Below are 24,120 nucleotides of genomic sequence, written 5' to 3'. Positions count from 1 at the left end.
TATTTTTAAACGTAATAACCACTATGTAAATATATGCCCTTGATTATAATTTTAATAAATCCATGTGCTATAGACACAAGATAATTTCTGTTTATTGCTGACGGAGAAATCGTATTATTAGTAACATTGGAAATTGATCACATCAGAATTATACACCTATATACACGGAATCTTTATATAGTAATAACAAATTTAAGAATTAAAACGAGAGGTAGATAGTCAATGAATAAAAAAAAATAGGATAAGAGAAAGGGCGAAGGGGGAGAAAGGAAAGAGAGAAAGAGAGAGAGAGAGAGAAAAGGCATCTAAATGTTGGTCCAGGCGCGTGGGATGTTGATTGCGGTTAGGCTCGTGCCTACTCCCTCTTCTACCAACCTTCTTTCTACCTTCTTCGTCTGTCACATCGCGTCTTATTCCCTCTTTTTCGCTCCTCTCTCCTTTGACTCTGAATACCGGTCTGGTCTGTCGTACGCTTGTGGTGTAGTCGTCTTACACACGCACGTGCGTGCACCAACAGAACTTCGGAGTTGCGAAGGTACATACGAAGGCGACTTCTTTCCTATGCGTGAGTGCGGTTAATGCACGTACATCTCGCCGCGTATACATAGATTTGGATGGTGCATGGACCAGTCCTGACACGCGAACGCGCGCCGCGAGCCGCGCACCATCGGACAATGCTAGGAGATCCGTATGCCATGTGCCGTGTGCCACACCTCTTTTCTTCCTTCTTCTTTTCCATCCCGAGAGTCCTCGGCGCGCCCTTGCGCCGAGTTGGATATCTCTCCTCTGCTATATTCTTGCTATCTCGATACTTTTCACGATTCTCTTCTCTCTTCCTTACCTCCACCACCAGCCGTTTCATCTCTTATTTTTCTCTTTTCTTTTTTTTTCTTGCATGGCCAACGTTTTTCTCTCGCATCTTTCTCTTCTTCCTTTTCACAATTCACGTATCCATTTCATATTTTATGCATTAATACATTGATCGTTATTTTATGCGTTAATACATTGATCCCTTGGTATTTGTGATCGAAATTGTAAGGCATTCTATTTTAACAGCCTCTAAGATAATCTCTCCCTCTCTCTCTCTCTCTAGCTTTATCGTTATAAAAATTTAATAATATATTTTTTTATAATTTTTTATATCTTTTTATAAAGATCAATTACTAAAACATTAATTGCATTTATTAAATATATTCAAAATACAAGAGTATTATATTGATATTTTAATTATCAAGAGTATTATATTGATATTTTAATTATCATTGGTATCTTTTGATATCAAACATATATAAGAATCTATAAAAAATTAAATTTTGAAGTAAATTTTCATATAAATTATTATGTATTCATTAAGAGCATTGCATATTTAAGCGCGCCATATAATATGTTAGCGCGACAGATTTTGAAAGCTAGCATGCGATTAAACTCTCTAAACTCTCGTAATGGGTCACAAAACGTTTAATGAAGATTATTGGTTGTTGCATACCTGTGCTTCCGTGCATTAGCTATGTCGTGGCTCTGTAACATCTTAAAAAACAGGGAAAAAGACGTTACAGAGAGTAGAACATTGAGCTCTCGTGCCGTTACGCGTGAAACACGCATGAGCATATCACTCGTGACCAAACGGAGAACCTTCAATCATCAATTTATGAATGAACGGTTAAGAGTTCCTTTCGGTGAAAGTCTAAGGCGTACGCTCCAAGAGACTGAAAGCAAAAAAAAAAGGATCCAATTGAGCAAGGCGGAGACTGCGGTTAAATATTGACGAGCAAAGCAAAGTCGTAAACAGCGGAAGCTGTATATAATATACATTTACATAATATACATTTTACATAATAACCATTTATATAATGTAATTGATTTATTTTAATAGCATAAGAAAAAATATACAAAGTAGACAATATTTACCAAGAGAGATTTGGTGACAATTAAAATAAACAGTGATGTCTTAATATGTAAAGTTACGTACATTTAAGATGCGCATTCTGTCTGTGTGGATCGTGTTTAGATATTTTTTTTGTACAGCATGATTTATTATCAGAATTACATCAAGTGTTTAATATATATACAAGATGAAATATAAAGTTCAAATATATAACAGCTCATATATTATTAAATTAATTATATAATATGATAAATATATAATAAAATAAATATATAAAATTTTAGACTGTTTAATCTTGATAATCATAAAAAGAAGAACTTAAGAAGTTTCTTTTTGCAATAAAAATTAGAAAAATACAGAGCTGTTTTATAATGATTTTACGTAAGGTAAAAGAAATCATTCAATGACATATGTTATCAAATGTGAAAATAAAAATGTTTAGTTTCTTGAGGAAACTATCATAAAAAATTACAAATATTTTTAATTAGATATAATTTAAAGTTTTTAAAGTTTTGAGACTTGATCGTTTTCAAACGAGATTTAAATCGTTATAGTCATTACGCTCAATAATTTGCGAAACCGCCACCGATATGTAGCTACTTAGTTTATGATACGGTTATAGCACACACTGAGAGATGGCAGGAGTTGCTTAGTCAAAGCTTCAAATTAACACTTCCATTTTTTATACTTTTTATTAGATTTACTTTATTTTATTATAATTATTCAACCGATAATCTTTTACATTATGCTTGCGTGTATGTATATATACATGTCACAAGTGATTAATACACTTGCTTCTTTTTTTAAAATGTTACTTTTCTAAAAAAAATTAGAAAATATTGTACATATATTATAAAATATTCTAAAAATCAATCGGTTTAAAAAAAAAATTGATACAGAGATTTCAATTCTTATTCTTTAATCCTTATCCGTCTTCTTTAATAAAGGTACAAATTACAAATGTTAATACAAATATAATTTACTTGGCTATTTTTTGTATATAAATCTTTTTGAAAATAAGTCTATTTTTTTCTTAAAAGCTACTATTTTTATTATTAATAAGATTAGAATTTAATTCTATTATTATGGATAAAAAATTCAGCAAAAGGATAAAATGCAAGTAATATAAAATAAAAAATGCGCTATAAAAAGACAGCTATTGATGAGACATCAGCTTTTATACATATAAGCACATATACATACATAAATAATGTATATTAATAAAGTTCTTGTTTCAAATCGCGATCATCCATTTAGAACTTTTAAAGAATTTTTGTCCGCGTTTTTTTACTGTCAAATCCAATACAATTGGATACAATTCATATTATTTTGATATTATCTTATTTATTAATATTAATCCAAATATTATTTATGATGAATGATTAAGAAAATGATGCATTGCGGTCTCTATCGTGATATCAATTAATTAAATGATTTCCGCATGATGAGATCATCCGGTTTAGTAAGGTAAATCTTGTGCATCATCCCAAAAGCAGTTGTATTTTGACGATGTTACTATTATTAGAATGATACAAAAATTCGAAGAATTCGAGATTTAACCGGTTATACTGTGATATGTTGCGTTGCATCGGGCGATGATCCTTTCATCGATCTTCGCTCCCTCGATCCCGTGCGATAATAATGTTAATTACATTTCTTTTACATTCCCTTTTTTATCTTTTAAAGAAAGATCTTTTTCTGACAAGCAACCGCTATTTAAATATTTACCTGCAATTATATGTGTATAATCGTATAAATAAATGGCTGGATAAAACCTATCGAAGAAATATATTGCTATTATATTATTATCTTGACTGCTTTTTCATTTTTCTCTTTGAGTTATATTAAAGTTTAAATATTATTAAATATTATTAAAGTTTTTATTGAAAAGAAGTGACATGATTTACAAGAGGAGGGGGTATAAATATATTTATATATATTTATATATTTATACCTCCTTCTCTCAATTTTTTAAATAATGATCATGACCCATCTTATTATCACACATTCTTCGCGTCAATGTCTCTTATAGGCGTCTTCCGGTCCGTCAAATGAAGGAACAGACATAGCTGGGACCACATTTCTGAACTAAATTTTTGTCTCACTTGAAAATAATATAAATTAAATTCGCATCTAATTTAATTGAATTTCGAGTAATTAATCTCACCATTATATAAAATGCTCATATATTCGACGAAATATTTCATTAATGCTAAATTATATATTATTCTTATTTAGTTTTATTATTTAAATTTCATTATGAACAAAAGGGATGTTTAGTAATGAAAAATAATAAGGAAATATAACGCTTATTTACGCGAGATTATTAAGACTTTGAAACTTGTGTTTGTTACATGCATATATACTCCTGGACAAAATTAACGCATAATTTTTTTTTACTTTTTCTTTAAAAGCTAATATTTAAATTTTAACGAAAAATTTTAGAGAGAAAATGAAAAAAAAATTATGCGTTAATTTTGTCCAGAAGTATATAATTCTTAAATAACGTACATATTTTAACGCACATAATATTTGTCATCGATACAATGGATATTGTTTTTAAACGAATTGATGAAATTTAAAAAAAAATTCTTCAAAATTTGAACAAAATCTTTTAAAATAATAAAAGATCTTACGGAAGAAGAAACAGAGAAGGTACAACTCGAAAGGAGAGGAAAAAGGGGACCTACGCTTCACGGATACACGCGTGTCCTGGATCAAGGATGCAAATATGGCATAATATCCTGCGCTGTGCGCGTCGCTTGCGTTTGGATATACCTACCTAGACAGTAATATTGGTAGGTAATTCAAGCGAGGTAGGTTGAGCCGCACCCTGTTCCTCAAGCATCCACCGAAAGACCTCCGCCGTGGACATTCGTAGCGTATAGTCGTGTGTGTATACACGCATGTGTGTATGTATGTGTATGTGTGTCCTCGCACACATACGTCTTCGGATACTACTCCTTATAACGTCTCTCATACGGGAATGGCACTAACATGCATGCATACACTCTGGACCCGCGAACGAGCTCGACGAGGGTCTGAGATGCGAGGTGAACGTCCCCCACGTATCTAAAATCTGTGTGCGCGCGCGCGCGCGCGTGCGTGCGTGCGATGCGTGCATGCATGCGTGCGTGAGTGAGTGAGTGAGTGAGTGAGTGAGTGAGTGAGTGAGTGAGTGAGTGAGTGAGTGAGTGAGTGAGTGCGTGCGTGCGTGCGTGCGTGCGTGCGTGCGTGCGTGCGTGCGTGCGTGCGTGCGTGCGTGCGTGCGTGCGTGCATCGTTGCCTCATACAACCGCGTTCGTCTTACTTGAAACTTGTGGCTGTTGACTCGTAAGTATGTTGCGTATGTGTATGTGTGGACCTACATACGCTAGGGTATTGGTGCGCTCGGTTTGTCTCTCTCCTTTCTCTTCTTGTCGCACTCGCAGGTATAGGTGGTAGAACGAGCCTGTCCAGTTTTCCCATGGGAACAATACCCCACGGGATATATAATAACAATGGTCACATGAGCGTGGGAGACGGGTCGATCTTTATTTACCCGTTCGTTTTTCGTTTCCTTCTACATCGCCATCGTCGTTCTTTTTGTTTTATCGTCTTTCCTTCTTTTATCTTTTTTTTTCCTTGTTTTTCTCCGCTCTTTCTTATCCTCTGTTTCTCCATATTTCTCGCTATTCCTCGTATATATACTCATGATTTTCGTCCACGCGACACAGCGGATTTTTATTATTCAACATGTCTCTTACTAGATTTTTATTTTCCATGCGGTTACTTTTTTACATTCCTCTTTGACTATATAATACATTTTACATATAATGTTAAATAGCTAGACTTATATTCAATAAGAAGGCTGATATCGACATCGATACATAATTATTTTGGCATCAAGATCAATGCAAGTTGTCTATGTCCAAAACTCAAAATTTATTCAAAAAATATATTCAAAAAATTTATTAAAAAGCTATCATCATATAAGAGTATGCAAATATTGGTCGTCGATTCGATGTCGAGTCGATAGGAGATGAAAGATGAGGGACAAAAAGAGATTAACGTTGATTTCGATCCCCTCGATTACCCGTACTTCGATGTCGATTTGACATTCCGTTCCTCACTCCGTACATATCTTAAATTTTAGTTTTTTTTCTCGACTTTATATCACAGAATTTATTTTATCTTGTAGCATGAAATATACAACACGACAAAAAAAGATTAGGGGAGATATTTATAATTAAAATTTTTTTGAAACCCTTCATCAGTAGATATTGATTAAAGTAATAATCAAGTGGCATTAAGATAATTAAATATGACATATACTTATACATCTTATTACGTAAAAGCAAACATTCAGTATGTGTTATACATTACTATAAACATAAAAGTAAAATTTTTCATCACATATAGAAAAAAGTTAATTTAAAGTATCATCAAGTTAATCATTCATACACACACATTAGTCAATATCTTTGTATTTTCTTTTCAGGAACGAATTACTTATTTATTCTTGACATGTGTTCCATTTTTACTTACATTAGATTAGAGATTTCTAAATTTTACTACTTTCACGTACATCTTTATGCATATCTTAATTTTTTCTCTGCTTTCTTTCTTCGCTCTTCATGAATCTCTTTCTCTTTAACACTCCCTTTGAAGAGGTAGGGCACACGAATGTGGGAGGGATAGTTTCCGGTCGCCCACGTGCCTCCATGATCAGCACTTCGTCGAGATATCGGGAAATCGAATAAAATATACTTTGACAAATGTTATTTTATTAAAAAAAATAATAATAAAATCATTATATTAATTCCTTGTATGACTTTTTCTCATATAATACTTTCGCGATTATTTAATTCATACATGAATTCACAAGAGTACAGGTGGAGATTGATAAAGAAGATAGAAATAAAAATTTACTTGTCATAAAACTTGAAATTAGAAGAGATTTCATATTTTTATTCATTTAAAAAATATTGTCACTCATTCATGTGATAATTTGTTTCACCAAAAGTGATCAAAGTAATATTAACAGCGTTGCATGTATTTCTTTTTAAAAAATTCTAATTGTAACTTTCAAATTATTCTTTATATTTTCTGTGAAATTTGCTCTCGCAGATTTCATTTCTTTGATTCAATTTTATTGAACAAACATGTGTGAAATGTGGAAGTTATTTTGAAGATATGAAAGCTATATAAAAAAAATTATACAATTATAAAAGTATATACATACATATATGAATACATGTGTGAATTAAGTACTTATATTTATATACAATCGCATAAGGTTGTCTTCCTAAATTAGGCAAATCTCACACCGTGCGACGCGACGCGAAGCAAAGGTGACGTTACGCGTGACGGGTGCGTCACGCAAAGATACGCAAATATTAGACCCCATCGTGCACACACCCCACTACGGTAGCGAACTGTTGCGCCAGAGACTTACCGCTCCTAAGCGCTATCTATACACCTGAATCGAGAGGATTTTCACAACGACGCTAGCCGGTGAGAGAAAAGGAGAGAGAAGGAGAGAGAGAAAGAGAGAGAGCCCCCCTGACTAGATTGTCGCGTGGGCGACCGGAAACCGTACCTTCCTACCGTCTTTGGTCGTCACTCGACGACTCCACAAAGAGAGAGGGGAAGTGAAGAGAAGGAGAAGACAGACCGGTCAAGAACTCGCCATATTCTTCGACGTTCTTTTACCGATACATCGACTGTACACACGAGCAGATCTCTTCGAGACAATATTTTGCGCCATTTTTCGCATTGGAAATATAACGTGCGAAAAATTTGCGTGAAATAAAGTAAAAGAGAAATGTTTTAAAAATCAAAATAATTATAGAGAGCAAAAGCATTGCAATTAACACGTTCCAAAATATATTTTAACACCCGATGCACACTGGATCAACATGTGTGAATCGAGTTCATTATCTAAAAAAGAAAAGAGAAAAAAAATTTATACATTTTAATTTTTCTTTTTCCTTTCATTCTAATGAATTATTATACAAAATTAATAACTCAATTACTTAATAACTTAATTCTTTTGAGGGATGATTTTCCAAGTTTAATTCTTTTTAATCATCTCGCTGTTAATGGAAGCAATCCAGTTTGGAAGGTGACCCGATTAATAATTGACCAGGATTGACCAGGAACGATACAAAATTAGCGGGATCGATAATACGAAAGGAGAAAAAAAAAATAAAAAAGGATATCGCGCTTATCCTGAAAAGCTAGAGAGGTGATGACCTCGATCCTATATTCGCGCTCGATTCCCGTCTTGCACCTCATTCCGCCTGTTTCTGCTGGTCTGGTCTGACTGAACGCACGACTGGCCTGCCCACGCCTGCCCTTCTGTCAATTATATTTACTATTTCATTCATACATCGCCGCTGACTCTTGCGTTCACGAGCCGTGCCCATTCACTAGAATGAACGCTCGCGCGCACGCGCCGTGGTTCGCTAGAGTGCTTGATGGAATGGATGTGATTATATTCGCTAATACTTCCTGGCAAAAACAACTTTTTTCGGAAAAGTTCGGATTTTCTGTTGTAGATTTCTCCGACATATTGAGACGACATATATATTTTGATGGATTATTATACAAAAATACATTTATTTTACTTAGAAATATTGAATATTATTTTCTTCTATTATGTTTAAATTTATAATAATCCTTTAATTAATATTTAAATAATTTTTTTAGTAAAAAATAAGTTGTTTTTTAGGTATATCACAAATTTTTCAAATTGTTAACATTATAAACTTTGTAATTAAACTTGAAAGTAAAATTGTATTACAGCAAAATATGATTTCTCATCTGGTCTTTTCAAGTATAATAAATATTATGAAACTTTCTCTATGTGCGAATTATTTACGTCTCTCGCATATAAAATTAGTTTTGGTTATGTGATCTGTAATTATAATTCTGAAATGCTATAATCAACTATTCCTTCCGATTGATTTATCTAATTTCAATCAATAAACTTGTTAAAACTTTTTTGATTATTTTACTTACATTTTCCACAATTGAATTCTTCATTCTTTTCTCTCTCCAATTTTTAAATACAGAAATACATTGCATAAAAATCCGCAAGTAAAATATATCGCGATATTACGAGTGCGCACTTTTTTCGCGCGTTTTCGAAAGATTTGAAGATAACACTACCACTGGAGCATGAATTAAGAAGTAACTTGATCGGTTGCTTGGAGGAAAGACATAACTGTAAGCTAGGCTTACATTACATTTATACGACACATAATTTGCGCGCACCGATTGGCTATCGGATAGAGAATTCTTCGAATCATAATAAACTCTAGAAATTCTCTATCCGATAACCAATCGGTACGTTTTACGGTAGGCTTACAATCTCTGTAGTTATTTTCTACTTCCCACGATTCCACGATCTAGGAACATTAATTTAGCGTCGTAACTTTTCGCCGACAAGTCATGGACAATCATGGAGACGTCTGCCTTGAACTTGGTAAGTCTTATCATTTTTCCATCTATAATATAATTTTATATTATGTATTAGTTATTGTATGTGAGTTGAATAAGAAATAATAATTAGTTATAATCTCTATTAAGAGAATTAATAATACGCTATATCTTATCGAAATAAAAATATATAACAATAATATAATACATGTACTACTCCATAAACATATTTTGAGTGCATGGAGGCCTATTATGAATTATTTCCACATATTTTATTCATATTTATTATGTATTAAATGTGTGCATATAATTAATATATAATTATTATAATAACATTAATATTTAAATTTAAGGCACATGAAAAACAGAGAAGAGCAGAAGCATTACTGCGTGGAGGAAAATTTGAAGAAGCAGCAAAGTGTCATGAAACTGTGGCTGATCTTTTAACGGAGGCTCATGCTCGGCTCAAGTCTAATCTCGTACATATACATGCACCTACATTATCCTCTCAAGAAACGCCAAAATTTCTGACACCAATTCAATCATTAGTCACTCTAGAATCCCTCAGTCTACAACGAGATTACCATAAAAGACAGGCAGCTGTTGTCAGGTACCTTTGATTTTCAAATTATTTGTTTTATATTCTGTAATCTTACATGACTTTATTGCTATAAAAAAAAAATATTTGTTTTTAGAATGAAACAAGTACAGTATGAAGAATATAAAGCAACATTAGAAAATCGCCAAAAAGATCTTCTTAGTAAACATGTAGCTAAATACAGTGAAAAAGACAATTATACAAATATAAGGACTGATAAGTTTGATGGTTCCTTACGTCAAGCTATATACAAAACTATCGACGAACAAGATAGTCTTTTGAGTTTGATATCTTTACCTGATAGTGAAGAAAAAACCTTCAAACATCCAAAAGACACTGGCACTGTTATAGAGGAACTTAGAACTGTCAATAGCCAATTGCGATCTCTTGTGGGGAATTTGCTTAGCCAATTGGAAGTAAAAGAAGAAGAAGTACGCCAGCTAACAGAACGTCTCTATGCAGTTTCTGTCAATTCCAACAATGATATCAGATCGGAAGAACATGCTTTATGTCTTGCGCCATTACCACCTCTAACACCTCTTGAAATGCCGCCTTTTGATTTTACATCTACATAAACTATAGGTTTTATATGTCTAAAATCAGAGATAAAAAACGCACAAAAAAAAATTGAGAAATAATGTTGAGAAATTATAATTAGGACTGTAAAAATATTGCTTGTTTCTTTATATATCATTATATTAATAATTAAATTTAATTGTAAATTTTATATAAGCAAATAATAAAGTACACAAATGCTCACACATGTACTTATAAGATACAGAAATACATTTGATAATTTTAATATAATTTTAATAGTGCTGTATAATATATGTAGCGCAATTTAAATTTTATCTATTGAACTATAATATATTGCATAGGAGAATAAAAAAAGTAATCAACAGGATAAAAATATTTTAAAGGATATATGTTTGTTAATAATTTAGTTGTAATTTGTTTGACTAGTTATCGAATATTAATCATCATATAATAGAAAATAACATGATTAATTTTTTAATTAATATTCTTCGACATAATGTTATGGTGAAACATAATATGTATCGTTTAATAAATTACAAGTAATAATAAATTACTATAAATTAATCAGAGACAACCAGTGAACATAATATTGCAAAAGCATAAAGAAGTGGATCATGTATGTACTTATGTTAACTACGTTTGAAAGTTTATGTGTACATATGTATTTGGCGTATGAAAGATTAAGTATAAGTGATTAAAAAAATAAGTTACGCAAAATTAAATTAATCAATCTATAAAAAAATATTTTTTATTTATTAACCAATTGTCTTTAAATTATCGTTAAATTTAATGCAAATAATACTTATACGAATTTAAGATGTATGTGTATATATATTTTTCTTTTGTATTTTTAAATTGCAAATGAACATCTCTCAGTCAACCAAAATGGCCGGTTAAGAAATTATAAATAAATTTTTAGTACCATTTAACAACAATTATATATACATAATTTTAAAATTAATTTTATATATATTCAATCCAGTTAATTACAGAGCGTTTTAATTTCGACAAGTAAAATTTTTGTATAAGTTTTATTACGATTAAAGAATTCGATGAGCACGATTCGCGAAGTACTTACGGTTTTTGTGGGGCAAGCTGGAACGCAGATATCGAATGCTTGTTGGGAATTATTCTGTCTGGAGCATGGAATCGAACCCGATGGAAATTTTAAAAAAGAATATGAACCTTTGGGCAATAAATTCAGAGCATTTTTCACGCAATCACAGGTAAAGTATTGCAACAAATGTTCTTCAAACTAATAATATTACATGGTCGATTAATCGTCGATTAATGAACGGATAATTAATAACTTGACAAATACTGAGAAATTTCAAAAGAAATATGTTTAAAATAAAATAATTAATTTTTTTGAGAAGCACATTATGTATAATTATTATAATAATCTTTCTATTAATGCTATTCTAAAAAATAATAATGCGATTTCTTTTTTCGAACTTGACGTTTCTCCTAAAATTTATATTGCGGAAATAAAAAAAATTAATAAATAAATTTATTAATAATTGGAGATATTTTTATTAAAGGTACAAAAAAACATTGAATTTTAATAAGTACATTTTTTTAGAAAGGACTGTTTACACCGCGTACCATAGTGATTGATCTAGAGCCAACTGTAATCGACGAGATTAGAACTGGCGCTTATAAAGAACTTTTCCATCCGGATTCTCTAATTACTGGAAATGATGATGCTGCTGACAATTTCGCAAGAGGTTATTACTCACTTGGTCAAGAGGCAATCGATATAACATTGGATCGTATTCGTAAAATATGCGAAAACTGTTCAAATCTAAATGCGTTTATAGTTTTTAGGTAGTTATAGTTATTATTTTTCCAAAATGTATAATATATTATTCTCGGTTAGATCCAGTATAGTAATATTAACATTTTTATATTAATATTAATCGGTATATTAACAGTTTTAATATTCCAGTATATTAATATTTTAACATATTTTAATATTAATATATTTAAAATTAAAATTTGTCTTTCTGAGAAAAAAATCCATGTCATAAATCCATATATCATAAATAAAACTGCTTATATATATAATTGTATATGAGCAATTTTCCTTACTTCTTCAAATTGTCTCTAAAAAAACAATGCGAAAATTATTATTTCAATTATATTTTAATTATTCCTTCTTATTTTTTGTATTGTACATAACCAGAAATTATACAAGAGAAAGAAAATATACATATATGGACATATTTTGTATATAATTCTATGTATTTGCATATGATTATATATGAACTTTTTTCCCAAGTCTTCAAACATTTATAACTTTTTTTCTTATATATAATGATATAATTCCTTTCTGAGATTTTACATACAAAAATAAATATTGAAAATTAGACGTTCTTATTTAATTTTTAATTAACTTAATCTGCATTTCCTATTTATTTTATATTACTCGGATCGAGATATAATGTAAATAGCAAAAGTTAAGTAAACCGAAGAAGTAAATTTTTAGATCGGTCGGCGGTGGTACAGGAAGTGGTTTTACGACTTTATTATTGGAAGAGCTCAGTAAAGATTATCCTAAAAAACTAAAGTTAGATTTTGCTGTTTATCCTGCACCAAATATTTCCACTGTAATCGTAGAGCCTTATAATGCCGTTTTAGCTACACACGGTGCTATGGATTATGTAGATTGTTGTTTTATAGTAGACAATGAGGCATTGTACGACATATGTGCAAGGTGAGATTTGCAGTACAATTATATTAACAATAGAATTATTATAATATCACATGATATCATATGACTGAAATAAATGTTTAAAAATAAAAATACGTATGTATTTCCTCAATATATTAATATTGAAAAAATAATATATTATTACGATATTTATTATAAGAAAAAATATTTATATAAATATTTGTGATTACACACACATACTTATTTGCAGGAAACTAGAAATAGATGGGCCAACGTACACAAGCCTCAATCGTTTGCAAGCACAAATTGTTTCTAATATTACCGCATCGATGAGATTTGAAAGTGTCGTAAATTTGAACCTCGAAGAAATACAAACAAATCTTATACCATTTCCAAGATTACATTTTCCGTTAATGGCCTTTGCACCAATTATGCCTTCTTATAAAGCAGCATATGCCAATATATCGGTTCAACAAATTACGTCTGACTGTTTTGATCCTGCTAATCATGTATACACATATAAAATATACAGAATGCTCCAAAAATATTGTCACTACTTTGCTACAGATGCTACTAAAAATCAAATTAAAAAGAGAATACCAAATAATTATATTGCATTTACTCTCTAAAAGTGAATCAGTGTATTATCACTGATTTACAGTGCTGTACTCATAACTGCTTGTAATCAGTGACTATTTATTGTTTTTCAGTGATAATACACTGATTCACTTTAGTGAAAGTAGTTTTTACTAGAGCGAATCAGTGTATTATCACTGAAAAACAGTAAATATATTTACTGTTTTTCAGTGATAATACACTGATTCACTCTAGTAAAAACTAAAGCTACTTTCACTAAAGTGAATCAGTGTATTATCACTGAAAAACAATAAATAGTCACTGATTACAAGCAGTTATGAGTACAGCACTGTAAATCAGTGATAATACACTGATTCACTTTTAGAGAGTAAAAATTGAAAAAAGAAAAAATCGCATAATAAAAAATAATATAGTCATTCGATACTTATGCAAGAAGAGAAAAAATTTAAAAACACTAATATTTAATTATTATATAATGACTAATTAAAACTTTATTTATATATATAGATGGTGAGATGTGATCCACGTATTGGAGCTTATTTGAGCTGTTGTCTGATATATCGGGGAAATATAAAAAGTAAAAGTGAGATTAATAACGCGATTAGTTTTCTAAAAAATACAAGATCCATACGTTTTGTTAATTGGGTTCCAACAGGTTTTAAGGTAACTATAATATTAATATATTTTATAATATCCCAGCAAACATCAAATAACAGTTATATAATTGTTAGTTATAATTTCCCACTCAACAATATAACTGTTACATAACAGATATGTTATGTAACTGTTATATTGTTGAGTGGGAAATTACAACTAACAGTTATATAAATGTTACTGGTGTTTGCTGGGTATATTAATCTAAAATACAAGATATTTATAAGCATTTATTTCATCATGTAAGATAGCTATCCATTAGTACGAAGAATAGCTTTCTATAATATTTCGACGAATGCTGCAATATCAATGTTTTCTAGTATCTTCTCACTTTTCATTGTTTTTGAGAAGAATATTTATTTTTAGACGGGACTTAATTGTCTACCTACTGTTACGGTTCCCGGTGGTGATTTGGCACCTTCAAAACAGACTGTCGCAAATTTAAGTAACAATACCGCCATTAGGCATGCTTGGACTAGACTTGTATCAAAATTTGATTTAATGTGTCAGAAAAAAGCTTTCTTTCATCATTATCTGGCCGAAGGTATGGAAGAAGGAGTTTTTGCAGATTGTCGAGCTAATATAAGTGCTCTATTAGAAGATTACATTGAAGTCGAAACATAAACATTTTACACATATTGAAATTTCATACTGCATAATATGCATATGATGAAGATGAATTAGATAATCAATAAGTTATTTCTCATTGTATATGTAATACTGAAATTTCCTCAATATTTATCGACATATTACTCTATTGTAAAAAAATAGCTTAATATACATTATAATAAAAATGCATTTTTAATTTCTAAATTGTAATTATTATATTAAAGAAATGTCAAATTTTATATAGAAATGGACACATAAATTTTTATTTCCAGATACGAAACAAGCAAGTGTGTGCCATTGATACAAACATTTTGAAAAAATAAGAAACTAATGTATATTAAAAATAGATTTTTAATGCGTACTAAAAAGGTTTTATATAAGAAATTTTTTATAAAAAGATTAAATTTATACATATCTTGTATCATATACAATTTATATCTATCCAAATTTGCATTTTATACTTGATGCAAAACGACTATATTTTTTAATATATATATAGCATGGATATATATATATATATATATATATATATATATATATATATATAATGTTAAATAAATATGGAGTTTCTGTGTGTGTGATAATAAAAGAATTTTTTAATAATTTTATATAAAACAGAAATAAGAATATGTTAATTCTCTCTCTTCCTTTCTAGTCTAAAAGAATTGCAGATAAAAAATACACAAATAATACTTTCGATAAATATTTTTTATATCATGATGATAACTGCAACTATATAAGTTGTATTGATCAAGTTTTTGAACTTCACCTTCTAATTTAAAGTAATATGGGTTTCTTTATAGTTAAAATTGTTAAAATATCGAGTTATAAGTGGAGATCTTACCTCCTGCAAAGATACTTATTAAACTGAAAGATAATTGTAATCACAGGCAACAGTTGACAGTATCTGTATTAAATCTTATCACAATTTATCAAAAAAATATATGTATTCAGATATTAATAACTATTTATTGAAACAGCAATCTCTTTACTTTGAAGTGGTTTCAAGTAAAGTATTTAAATTTCTTTTTTCTAAGAAAATATATTTGGATTAAATTATAAAATTATATATCTTTTTCTTTGTTATAATTATATATATCTTTCTCTCTTTAGATATATATATTGCAGAAATGAAGTTAACAAGAAGTTATATAACTCTAGATGCGAACGATTTAGACTAGACAGCGAGTCTAGATAGCGCTTGAACTTTAGTAAACAAATATTGTTTTAAGATAAATGAGATTAGAAAATTGTGTCATATATTATATTTTCTTGTTTTCGTCTCTCTTGAAATATGTGAAATAAATGCAAGCTATGCACACATATGAAATGAATAGATATTCCATAAATTATTGTTGCATTTATTTAAAATATTGCCCCATATTAAAAAAAACTAACGCTATTAAAAAACAGTAACAGTAAATATCCAATTACATATAATTAATAAAAAATTTTTAAATGAACAAATTCCCAAATTATATATATATGTGTGTGTGTGTGTGTGTGTGTGTGTGTGTGTGTGTGTGTGTGTGTGTGTGTGTGTGTGTGTGTGTAAAGATAAATAAACAAAATATAATATGTAAAATATATTTTGCTATAAATTTAATTTAATAATTTATTATACGAATTAATTTAATAAATTGTACCTGCGTAAAATGTATGTTTCACGTGTTTTGATAAGCAATCGATCTTTATTATCTTATATCTTAATCAGTCTCACTGTAAAAGCAATCAGACCCCACGTGATCATCACTGATTACTAATCGGTATTATACGACACAATGTACGCAAGAATTTTTCAGAATCAATAATCAGTATATCACAATCACGTCGTTCTAGTGTTCTTATTTACAACCACACGAAAATGTCACGTGAGCTCCAGCTGTGCACTCTTATCCATATCGTAGGATTTTTTAATTCTCTTGCTTACAGCAGTGAATATGCGCTACATGCTCTACTCGTGAACAAATTGAATCATAGGAAAGATATCGTGCAAACTTTCCGTCCGATGTAATCTTCAATTCAAGTGTAGCCCGCATATTGCTTGAAATGTTAGTAGATGCTTGATGAAGGAAACGTTTAAGAAAATATCGATAAAAAATATCGATTTCTAGTACTTCCAGGATATCTCTAATATTCCCATTGGATGTTTTTTTAATAGCAAATTTTTTTTATCAGTGCGATATTATTTTTTTTCTATAAAATCGAATAATAAATATCACGCCATTTCAAAGATTTGTGTGTATTATAATTTAAATTAATTTAGAAAACTTATTTGAATATACATATAATATTAATTTATAATACATGATTGTCTTTTAAATGCGATATTTGTGTAATAATTTTTTTTTATTCGAGATTTTATTAGATCAAAAATTTTTTCCAATCCATATAAATCCATATAAATTAAACTTTATACTTCAATTGTTTTTTTCTACTTTGTCCAATTAAGCTACATCACTCACAAACTGCTTAATAGGGATAAGTCGACGACCGATGCGGATGAGATGCGATGTATGTTTATTATTACGCTTCATGTTCTCATTTTTATGCCATGTTATCTTTGCATCGTTATCATATTATTATCGTCCATGATTTTACGTCAAACTGTACAGTTGGACGTCCCGCATATTTTCCCGCAATTATGATCGCGCAATTATGACAATATGCGTACATAGTTCATATTCCACATTGCTAGCTTTTTGCCCGCGAATATGCGTCAGCGTTGCACTAGAGTTTATCAATCTGCTCTTCAAAAAATAATAAAAACTAAACAAGACCCTCGAGATACGCATGTGTCACCCACACTTATCTCGCAAGCCTCTTCCTTTTTATCCTCCTTTAAAACAAATTTTTCTCCCACCGAGAGGCAATAATGATTGTCGTGAATGACGCGCGAGTTTCTTATCTTAATGATTCACGTTGTATTTGTCGTATATAAAATACATCACGAGAGCGACTTGCCATCAGTACTACTAGTCTTTCTCTACACGACCGAATGAAGTAGAACAGCATCTAACAATTTTTCGCTTTCCAAACCTTCAAATTATTTATCAACGATCTGGTCAATATTCGCAGTATATTAACTCCAAACAAGAAGGTATGTCAATTTATTTTTATATCATATTTAGATTTCGAACAATTAAGCAGATTGTGCCTTTAAATGCTTTAACATTCATAATATATATAAAGGATATGTATTCTTGAACAAACATGTTGCGTCTAAATTGTGGATGTGTCACAGGCTTTTTGTAAATTCAGACATTTTATATAAAATCTCGCTTTTGATGTAAAGTCAGTCTCTAGAGATTTGACGCTTTATGAAAAAAATTATTGTAAGTTTTTTGCAAAGAAATTGATTTTCCAACAAGATTACATCAGATATGTGGAGATAGATTGAGATTCTCAATCTATCTCTACATATCTGATACAATTTCTGTCCTATTCTAAATAGAATTTGAATGCGAAAGCAAATATCGGATTTTTTCGTTTTCCGTACAATATGTAAAATGGCAGGAAAAATCTCTCCTTTTTTATTTACTCTTATACTTTAATTTTTTTTTAAGTTTTAAATTTTTTTGAGTTTTTTTTAAAGTTTTCCATAATAATTTGTTTCTGGATTGTAGATTTTACAAAGAAAGTAACATTTTCTTTAAAACGATATAACTTTAAACTTAACTTAAAAAAGGTCGTAGAAAATTGATTAAAATATGAATTTATTAGGAAAATATTAATTTATTAGAAAATAAATGAGCTTAAAACCATTTGCATTTTTGTATCAGGAAATCGATTCTCCTGAGCAATGCAATAGTTAAAAAAAAATCTGTTTCCCATTTCTCAAAGTTTATCTTCAATGTCCGTCATTTTGTAAAACGTTCTTTGTAACTCAAATTTGTGTTTTTGCTTTTTAAGAAAAATGTTCAAGCTTTAAATTTTGTTTCATCTTACGATGATTTTTCGCTGATTTATTATTATTGAAAGATGTTAAAAAATTGTGCTAAAATTTAATAGCCCGTATTTTTTATGTGTGAATGTAAATATGTGGATAATATGTGTATATCTAGTGGATATCTCTGGTAGTTACTTAACAATTAGTGGATATAGATAAGTGGATGATATATATACATCTATTATAGTTATTTATAGAAGAGATACGGATCTCATATAGGCATTTAGATTTATTAGATATCAATTAGATAATTTTTTTTATGTGGGTATATAAATAAAATTACATTATTTTTATTTCTTTTCTATTAACACTATTCATAGTTAATTCGTATCTTCATATCTTATATTTGAAGCTTCGATACATACATATCTGACAGCTAACAATTAATCCGCAGATGCTGGTTGGTGGTGCTGTTAGCTATGTCGCTGGGAAGCAGGCGGTTCGTACAGTTTATTGGCGAACTGCAAATAATGGACGTCTTTTGAAGACAGCGAAAACCTGCATGTTTCAAGGACCGCCGAAACCTGCACCATCGTCGACCGCGGCCTCTTCGGGGTGCCCCGCACAGTCGCATATGAACTTGATACCTAAAGTTATCTGAAACGGAGAAAACTATGTATCATTACGAAAATTATTCATTGTATAAATTAGCAAGCATAATTACTAATTATTTAATCTCAATCTATATCTATAGAAAATAATATGACGATGCAATAAAGCGATTATTATTTATTTTCTTTCGTTAAATATAACTGTTTTTATTTTTACCCACACATCATAAAATATTTTATACACAATCTTCTATAATTAAAAAAAATATAAAAAATATTATAAAATAATTGTTATAAAATATTATAAAATATTAGAAATGTTATAAAATATTATAAAAATATTATAAAATAATTGCGCAAGGATTGTTGCGACATTAATAATAGATTCCTTGTCAAATTTGGCATAAACTTTTTTCAATAAAATGTTGGAATGCATAATTTCTGAATTATAAACAGTCGAAACACGAAAACTTGTGGGAAATTAAGGAGAGAATCTTAAACTAATTTTTATTTAAGATATTCTAACAATAACATAGTCGATATCAAAATGGTGGGAACACTTCTCTTTTAATGATTTCTGGTTTCTTTACCCAGTAAAATTTAAAATCTAATAAGAGAAAAAAATGCGTTTTCTTCAGAAATGAAATTCTCCATTTCCTTCACTTTTTTTCTTATCTTTATAATCGATTATAAAATATATAATTATATAGAATAATTAGTATCTTAGTCTAAGTGTCTTTTAATTGCGGTCTTTTTTTCTGTAATTGTTTATAAAAATAAAATTCATTGAATAATATATTTAAATATTCTACTATTTTATGATTATCTAGTATAAAATTTAATTTAGTTTTCTAGAAATTAGATCAAATACAGCCGAATAAAATCTGATGTGTAGATATTGTTCTCCTATCTTGTGCAGAAGAAGAGAATGGAACTTGACGAGGTATAAGATGATAGATAAATTAGAGGAAAAGCAAAAATAGTATCTGCCGAAAGACTAGCCACGTCGATATGGCATTGAGGTACATGTCGCGTCGGTAGGGGTAGTAAGAGGGTAGAAGTGTTGCGCCGGCGCAATAGGGTATTTATCGATTTTGGAAGCAAAGCTGCCCGATGCAGCCCAACATTGATTTGACCGCGAAGGGTACCGGTTTGGCAGTTGATATAATCGGAGAGTCTACATAGAGGTGACGAAAAAAGAGAACAACGGTTGCTCCATGGTGAACAGACTTTGCGAGCTTGCAAATTTGCGATTTTGTTCGGTGAACGTGTTCCACTGGTAGCTGGAATTACGCTCTATCGCGAGAGCGTTTCCGAACGTGAAAGCAAATAGGAAGAATCATGCAGAACTATGGACACGAGGATTACGGCTATGGAGCGTCGAACGATGCATCCAATGACCAATCATCGAGGGTTCTCCCTCAAGTTCCGGGCACTAGACCGGTGGTGGATCCGCAAGCCGAGGGTGAGGTCGATCCCAGCATGTATCCTCAACCGAAGGAAGCCACGCATAAGATACGCGGTAAGAGCGATATCTTGGAGTATCTCTTCGGCGCCGTCGACCAAGAACTCCTCACTGTGAAGACTTTCTACTTTTTCTTCTATTCGGCCTTCGGTTCCCTATTTCCGCTTATGGGAATATACTTTAAACAAATGGGTATGAACGCCGGACAGTGCGGCCTTCTCATCGGTCTGAGGCCGTTTATCGAGTTTCTCAGCGCTCCTTTTTGGGGATCTTTGGCCGACAGGTGAGCTTGTGTCTGTACTGCTTTCTTATATGACACTGTCATTTAGATGAAAATATATATGCGTTATATCTTAACATTAAAAGATTATCGATCTAAAAGCCGCGAATTATGGTACCATATGGTTTTAGAGGAAGCGTAACATGAAGATTGTGTTATAATAATTTTATTGAGATTGCGAATATATTTTCAAACATTAATTTAAAATTGCATAAATGTAAATTGAGAATTTGAGACCACACATTCACACATATACTTGCATATTTTAAAAATATGTGAGAATGACAAATAATGCTTACATATAAAAACATGTACAATTTTTGCTCAAGAATAAAAATTCATTAAATGAATAAAAAAAATATATATATATATATAATTTTTATTATATAATAATTTTATCGATATATATCGATATATATCGATATACGATGATTATTTTATTGAAAATGTATAGCTGCGATTGTTCAATTCGCTTACTGCTTATTTTTCAAGTTTTCTCACGTATCTTTAATAATACTCTGTAATATTTATAATTTTTTTTATACTTACAATTATTTCTTTTATAATTATATAATTATCTCTTTTAATAAACACTGCTCCAGTGCATATAATTAATATATAAAAATGTACATATTTTCCTCTAATCATCAGTGCGGCCATTTGTATATTTGTATGAATTACGTTACAACAACAAAATTTCAATCTAAATTTGAAGCATTACCTTATTTTTTATATAAAATCATATTTTCCATAACATAATTATATAATTAAACTTATTATCGTTTGTAAAAATATGATATACATATACATATATTGTAAAATATAGCCATACAAAATTAAAAATTAGTACAAGGAGTAAAAAAATAATAGATAATTTAAATCTCTTTTCGTTTATCCACAGATGGCAAAAGGGCAAACTTATTCTATTGGCTTCTCTTTCTTGCTGGATTATTTTTACTCTACCCTTAGGTTTTATTCAGCCACCGCCAACTGCCTGCATGGTTAAAGATCCAAATGATACTTATTTTCTGGAAGCATCCAGCAAAGAACAAAGAATTGTAAAAAGATCAACCGATCTGGATGAATTATATTACCCTGAAAATAAAGAAGAGTATTTGGAAGTTGCGTCTAATGTTGTCTTTGAAAGATTACGACGAAATATAGACGATAATGAAATATTAGATTATACGAAGAACCCAAATTCATTGAAAGAAACTAATATGTTCGAAACATCTTTTAACATCGTAAAAAATGATATTACAAATTTCGATAACGATGGTTCTATTGCATACGATTTGGAAAACAACAGAGTCAAGAGACAAATATCTCTCACGAATAAAAATCTTAGATATTTAACGCTCGAAGACAATGTCGATTTAGATTCAAAGACAATCGATTTGGAGTCATTGCAAAAGAAAAATCGTCCAGCCGATATTTTGGAATATAAACATTTTCTAAAGGTATATATATTTTTTATCCTGTGTATAATAACATAATTAATTATCGTAATCAAATATTATATTTGTCTCTTATGATGAATAAACAATCGTGATATCAATGATGATAAGTGAATGTGATGATAACATTTGTTTTGAATTAAAAACTATTTTTTAAAATTTAATTGCACAATTTTTGTTAATAATATAATGTAAAAATGTTATATAATGTAAAAATTACACAATTAATAAAATACATATTTGTTTCATGTAGAATGAAGAAACAATTGATAGAGCAGTCCCAAAAAAAGCTCACGTTCATACCAAGACTCGTGTGAAACCACCACCGGAAAAAATAATGGTAAAACGAGACGTAGAAAAGAAGCTATCACTTTTGAACGAGAACGATATCAACATTGATGACAATGAGGAAGAAACTGAAAGAAGTATGGACATGCCATTAATGAGAAATCGCAGAAGCGTAAGAATGCTTCACGGACCTGCCTTTGCACAGAATCAATTGTCTCCTTTATCGATTACTTATGCTGCGAATTATAATGAAGAAGAAAATAAAGGATGGGTGAAACCACTCTTTAGTTCCATAGTTTATAGATTACCGGTGAGTTACAAGCTCTGACTGTCATTTTATGATACAATTTTGAAAATGATACTTTACATTTGTGTGTAAAGAGTAAAAACAAAAACATAATTAATTAATGTAGCATATTGAGAAAGATTTATAGATGGAAGTTACATTTATAATAATTTAATAACATGTTGATTAAATTTGATTTTAGGATATTCAAAAAACCTTCTTTCTTTTACTGCTGTTAGTAGTAGTCGGAGAATTTTTTTCTGCACCTGCTATAACTTTAGCCGATTCAGCTGTCATCACTTTACTTGGTGAAGATGCTGATAGGTAATATCAATAAATTTTTTTAAATTATGCTTCATAAAATATATCTTTTTGAAATTTTTTACAATTAATTATTTACCGATTGTAATTAAAAACTGTACCTTTTTTATATTTTTTTCGAACTCGAATGATAAAAATTACATAAAATGTTGATTGTCAATGTGTATGTTTAATAATTTAATCTCAAGATTAATAAATTTTACTAATGACTTTTAGATATGGTCATCAACGCATGTTTGGAAGTCTTGGATGGGGTTTGGCTATGTTTTTTGTTGGAATTGCTCTTGATCATAGCACCGCATTTCCGGATCATCCCTGTAAGCCTGATGATAGAGAAAAAAATTATACAATTTGTTTTGCAATATTCAGCGTTTTAATGGGTGCCGCGTTAATAACAGCAACGCAAATTAATTTCAAATATGATTTTGCGTCTGCTGAGTATCCACAAGTGAGTTTATATCTATTGTTTTAATATCTATTGTGATAGAATATTATTGTTAATATTAATAATAATTTTATTAAAAAACTGATATAATTAGGTCTC

The 24,120-nt window shown here is 30.1% G+C and overlaps 4 protein-coding genes across 5 annotated transcripts in view; all 4 read left to right on the top strand.

The window, feature by feature from the left end:
- The first annotated feature begins 9,272 nt into the window (after nucleotides 1-9,272).
- On the top strand, nucleotides 9,273-10,675 carry LOC145973060 (nuclear receptor-binding factor 2). Its single transcript, XM_083102222.1, has 3 exons — nucleotides 9,273-9,356; nucleotides 9,664-9,920; nucleotides 10,006-10,675. Exons 1-3 carry the CDS (start codon nucleotides 9,333-9,335, stop codon nucleotides 10,481-10,483), a joined length of 759 nt encoding a protein of 252 aa, XP_082958348.1. The 5' UTR covers nucleotides 9,273-9,332; the 3' UTR covers nucleotides 10,484-10,675.
- A 671-nt stretch (nucleotides 10,676-11,346) lies between these two features.
- Nucleotides 11,347-15,140, top strand: LOC145973059 (tubulin alpha chain). The gene is made up of 6 exons (XM_083102221.1): nucleotides 11,347-11,671; nucleotides 12,028-12,272; nucleotides 12,934-13,161; nucleotides 13,370-13,628; nucleotides 14,224-14,379; nucleotides 14,737-15,140. The coding sequence occupies exons 1-6, from the start codon at nucleotides 11,498-11,500 to the stop codon at nucleotides 14,992-14,994; spliced, it is 1,320 nt and encodes a 439-aa protein (XP_082958347.1). The 5' UTR covers nucleotides 11,347-11,497; the 3' UTR covers nucleotides 14,995-15,140.
- A 2,780-nt stretch (nucleotides 15,141-17,920) lies between these two features.
- Nucleotides 17,921-19,660, top strand: LOC145973344 (uncharacterized). The gene is made up of 2 exons (XM_083102621.1): nucleotides 17,921-18,079; nucleotides 19,323-19,660. Exon 2 carries the CDS (start codon nucleotides 19,323-19,325, stop codon nucleotides 19,527-19,529), a length of 207 nt encoding a protein of 68 aa, XP_082958747.1. The 5' UTR covers nucleotides 17,921-18,079; the 3' UTR covers nucleotides 19,530-19,660.
- An 862-nt stretch (nucleotides 19,661-20,522) lies between these two features.
- Jef (major facilitator superfamily domain-containing protein 6 jef) overlaps nucleotides 20,523-24,120 on the top strand; it is a 10,820-nt gene continuing 7,222 nt past the window's right edge. Inside the window, exons 1-5 of one of the 2 annotated variants that reach the window (XM_083103624.1) lie at nucleotides 20,523-21,227; nucleotides 22,126-22,684; nucleotides 22,935-23,279; nucleotides 23,458-23,579; nucleotides 23,793-24,024. In XM_083103624.1, coding sequence (XP_082959750.1) covers nucleotides 20,821-21,227; nucleotides 22,126-22,684; nucleotides 22,935-23,279; nucleotides 23,458-23,579; nucleotides 23,793-24,024 — 1,665 coding nt within the window. In that variant the 5' untranslated portion in view covers nucleotides 20,523-20,820. The remainder of the gene's footprint in view (nucleotides 21,228-22,125; nucleotides 22,685-22,934; nucleotides 23,280-23,457; nucleotides 23,580-23,792; nucleotides 24,025-24,120) is intronic. The other variant, XM_083103623.1, reaches the window with a different exon arrangement.

Source organism: Camponotus vicinus, unplaced genomic scaffold (assembly GCF_025532165.1).
Source record: "Camponotus vicinus isolate PSW18456_S1 unplaced genomic scaffold, iyCamVici1.0 SCAF_6, whole genome shotgun sequence".
Taxonomy (NCBI): Eukaryota; Metazoa; Arthropoda; class Insecta; order Hymenoptera; family Formicidae; genus Camponotus; species Camponotus vicinus.
The sequence above is the reverse complement of the archived record's forward strand: the minus strand, read 5'-3'. Positions and strand labels throughout refer to the sequence as shown.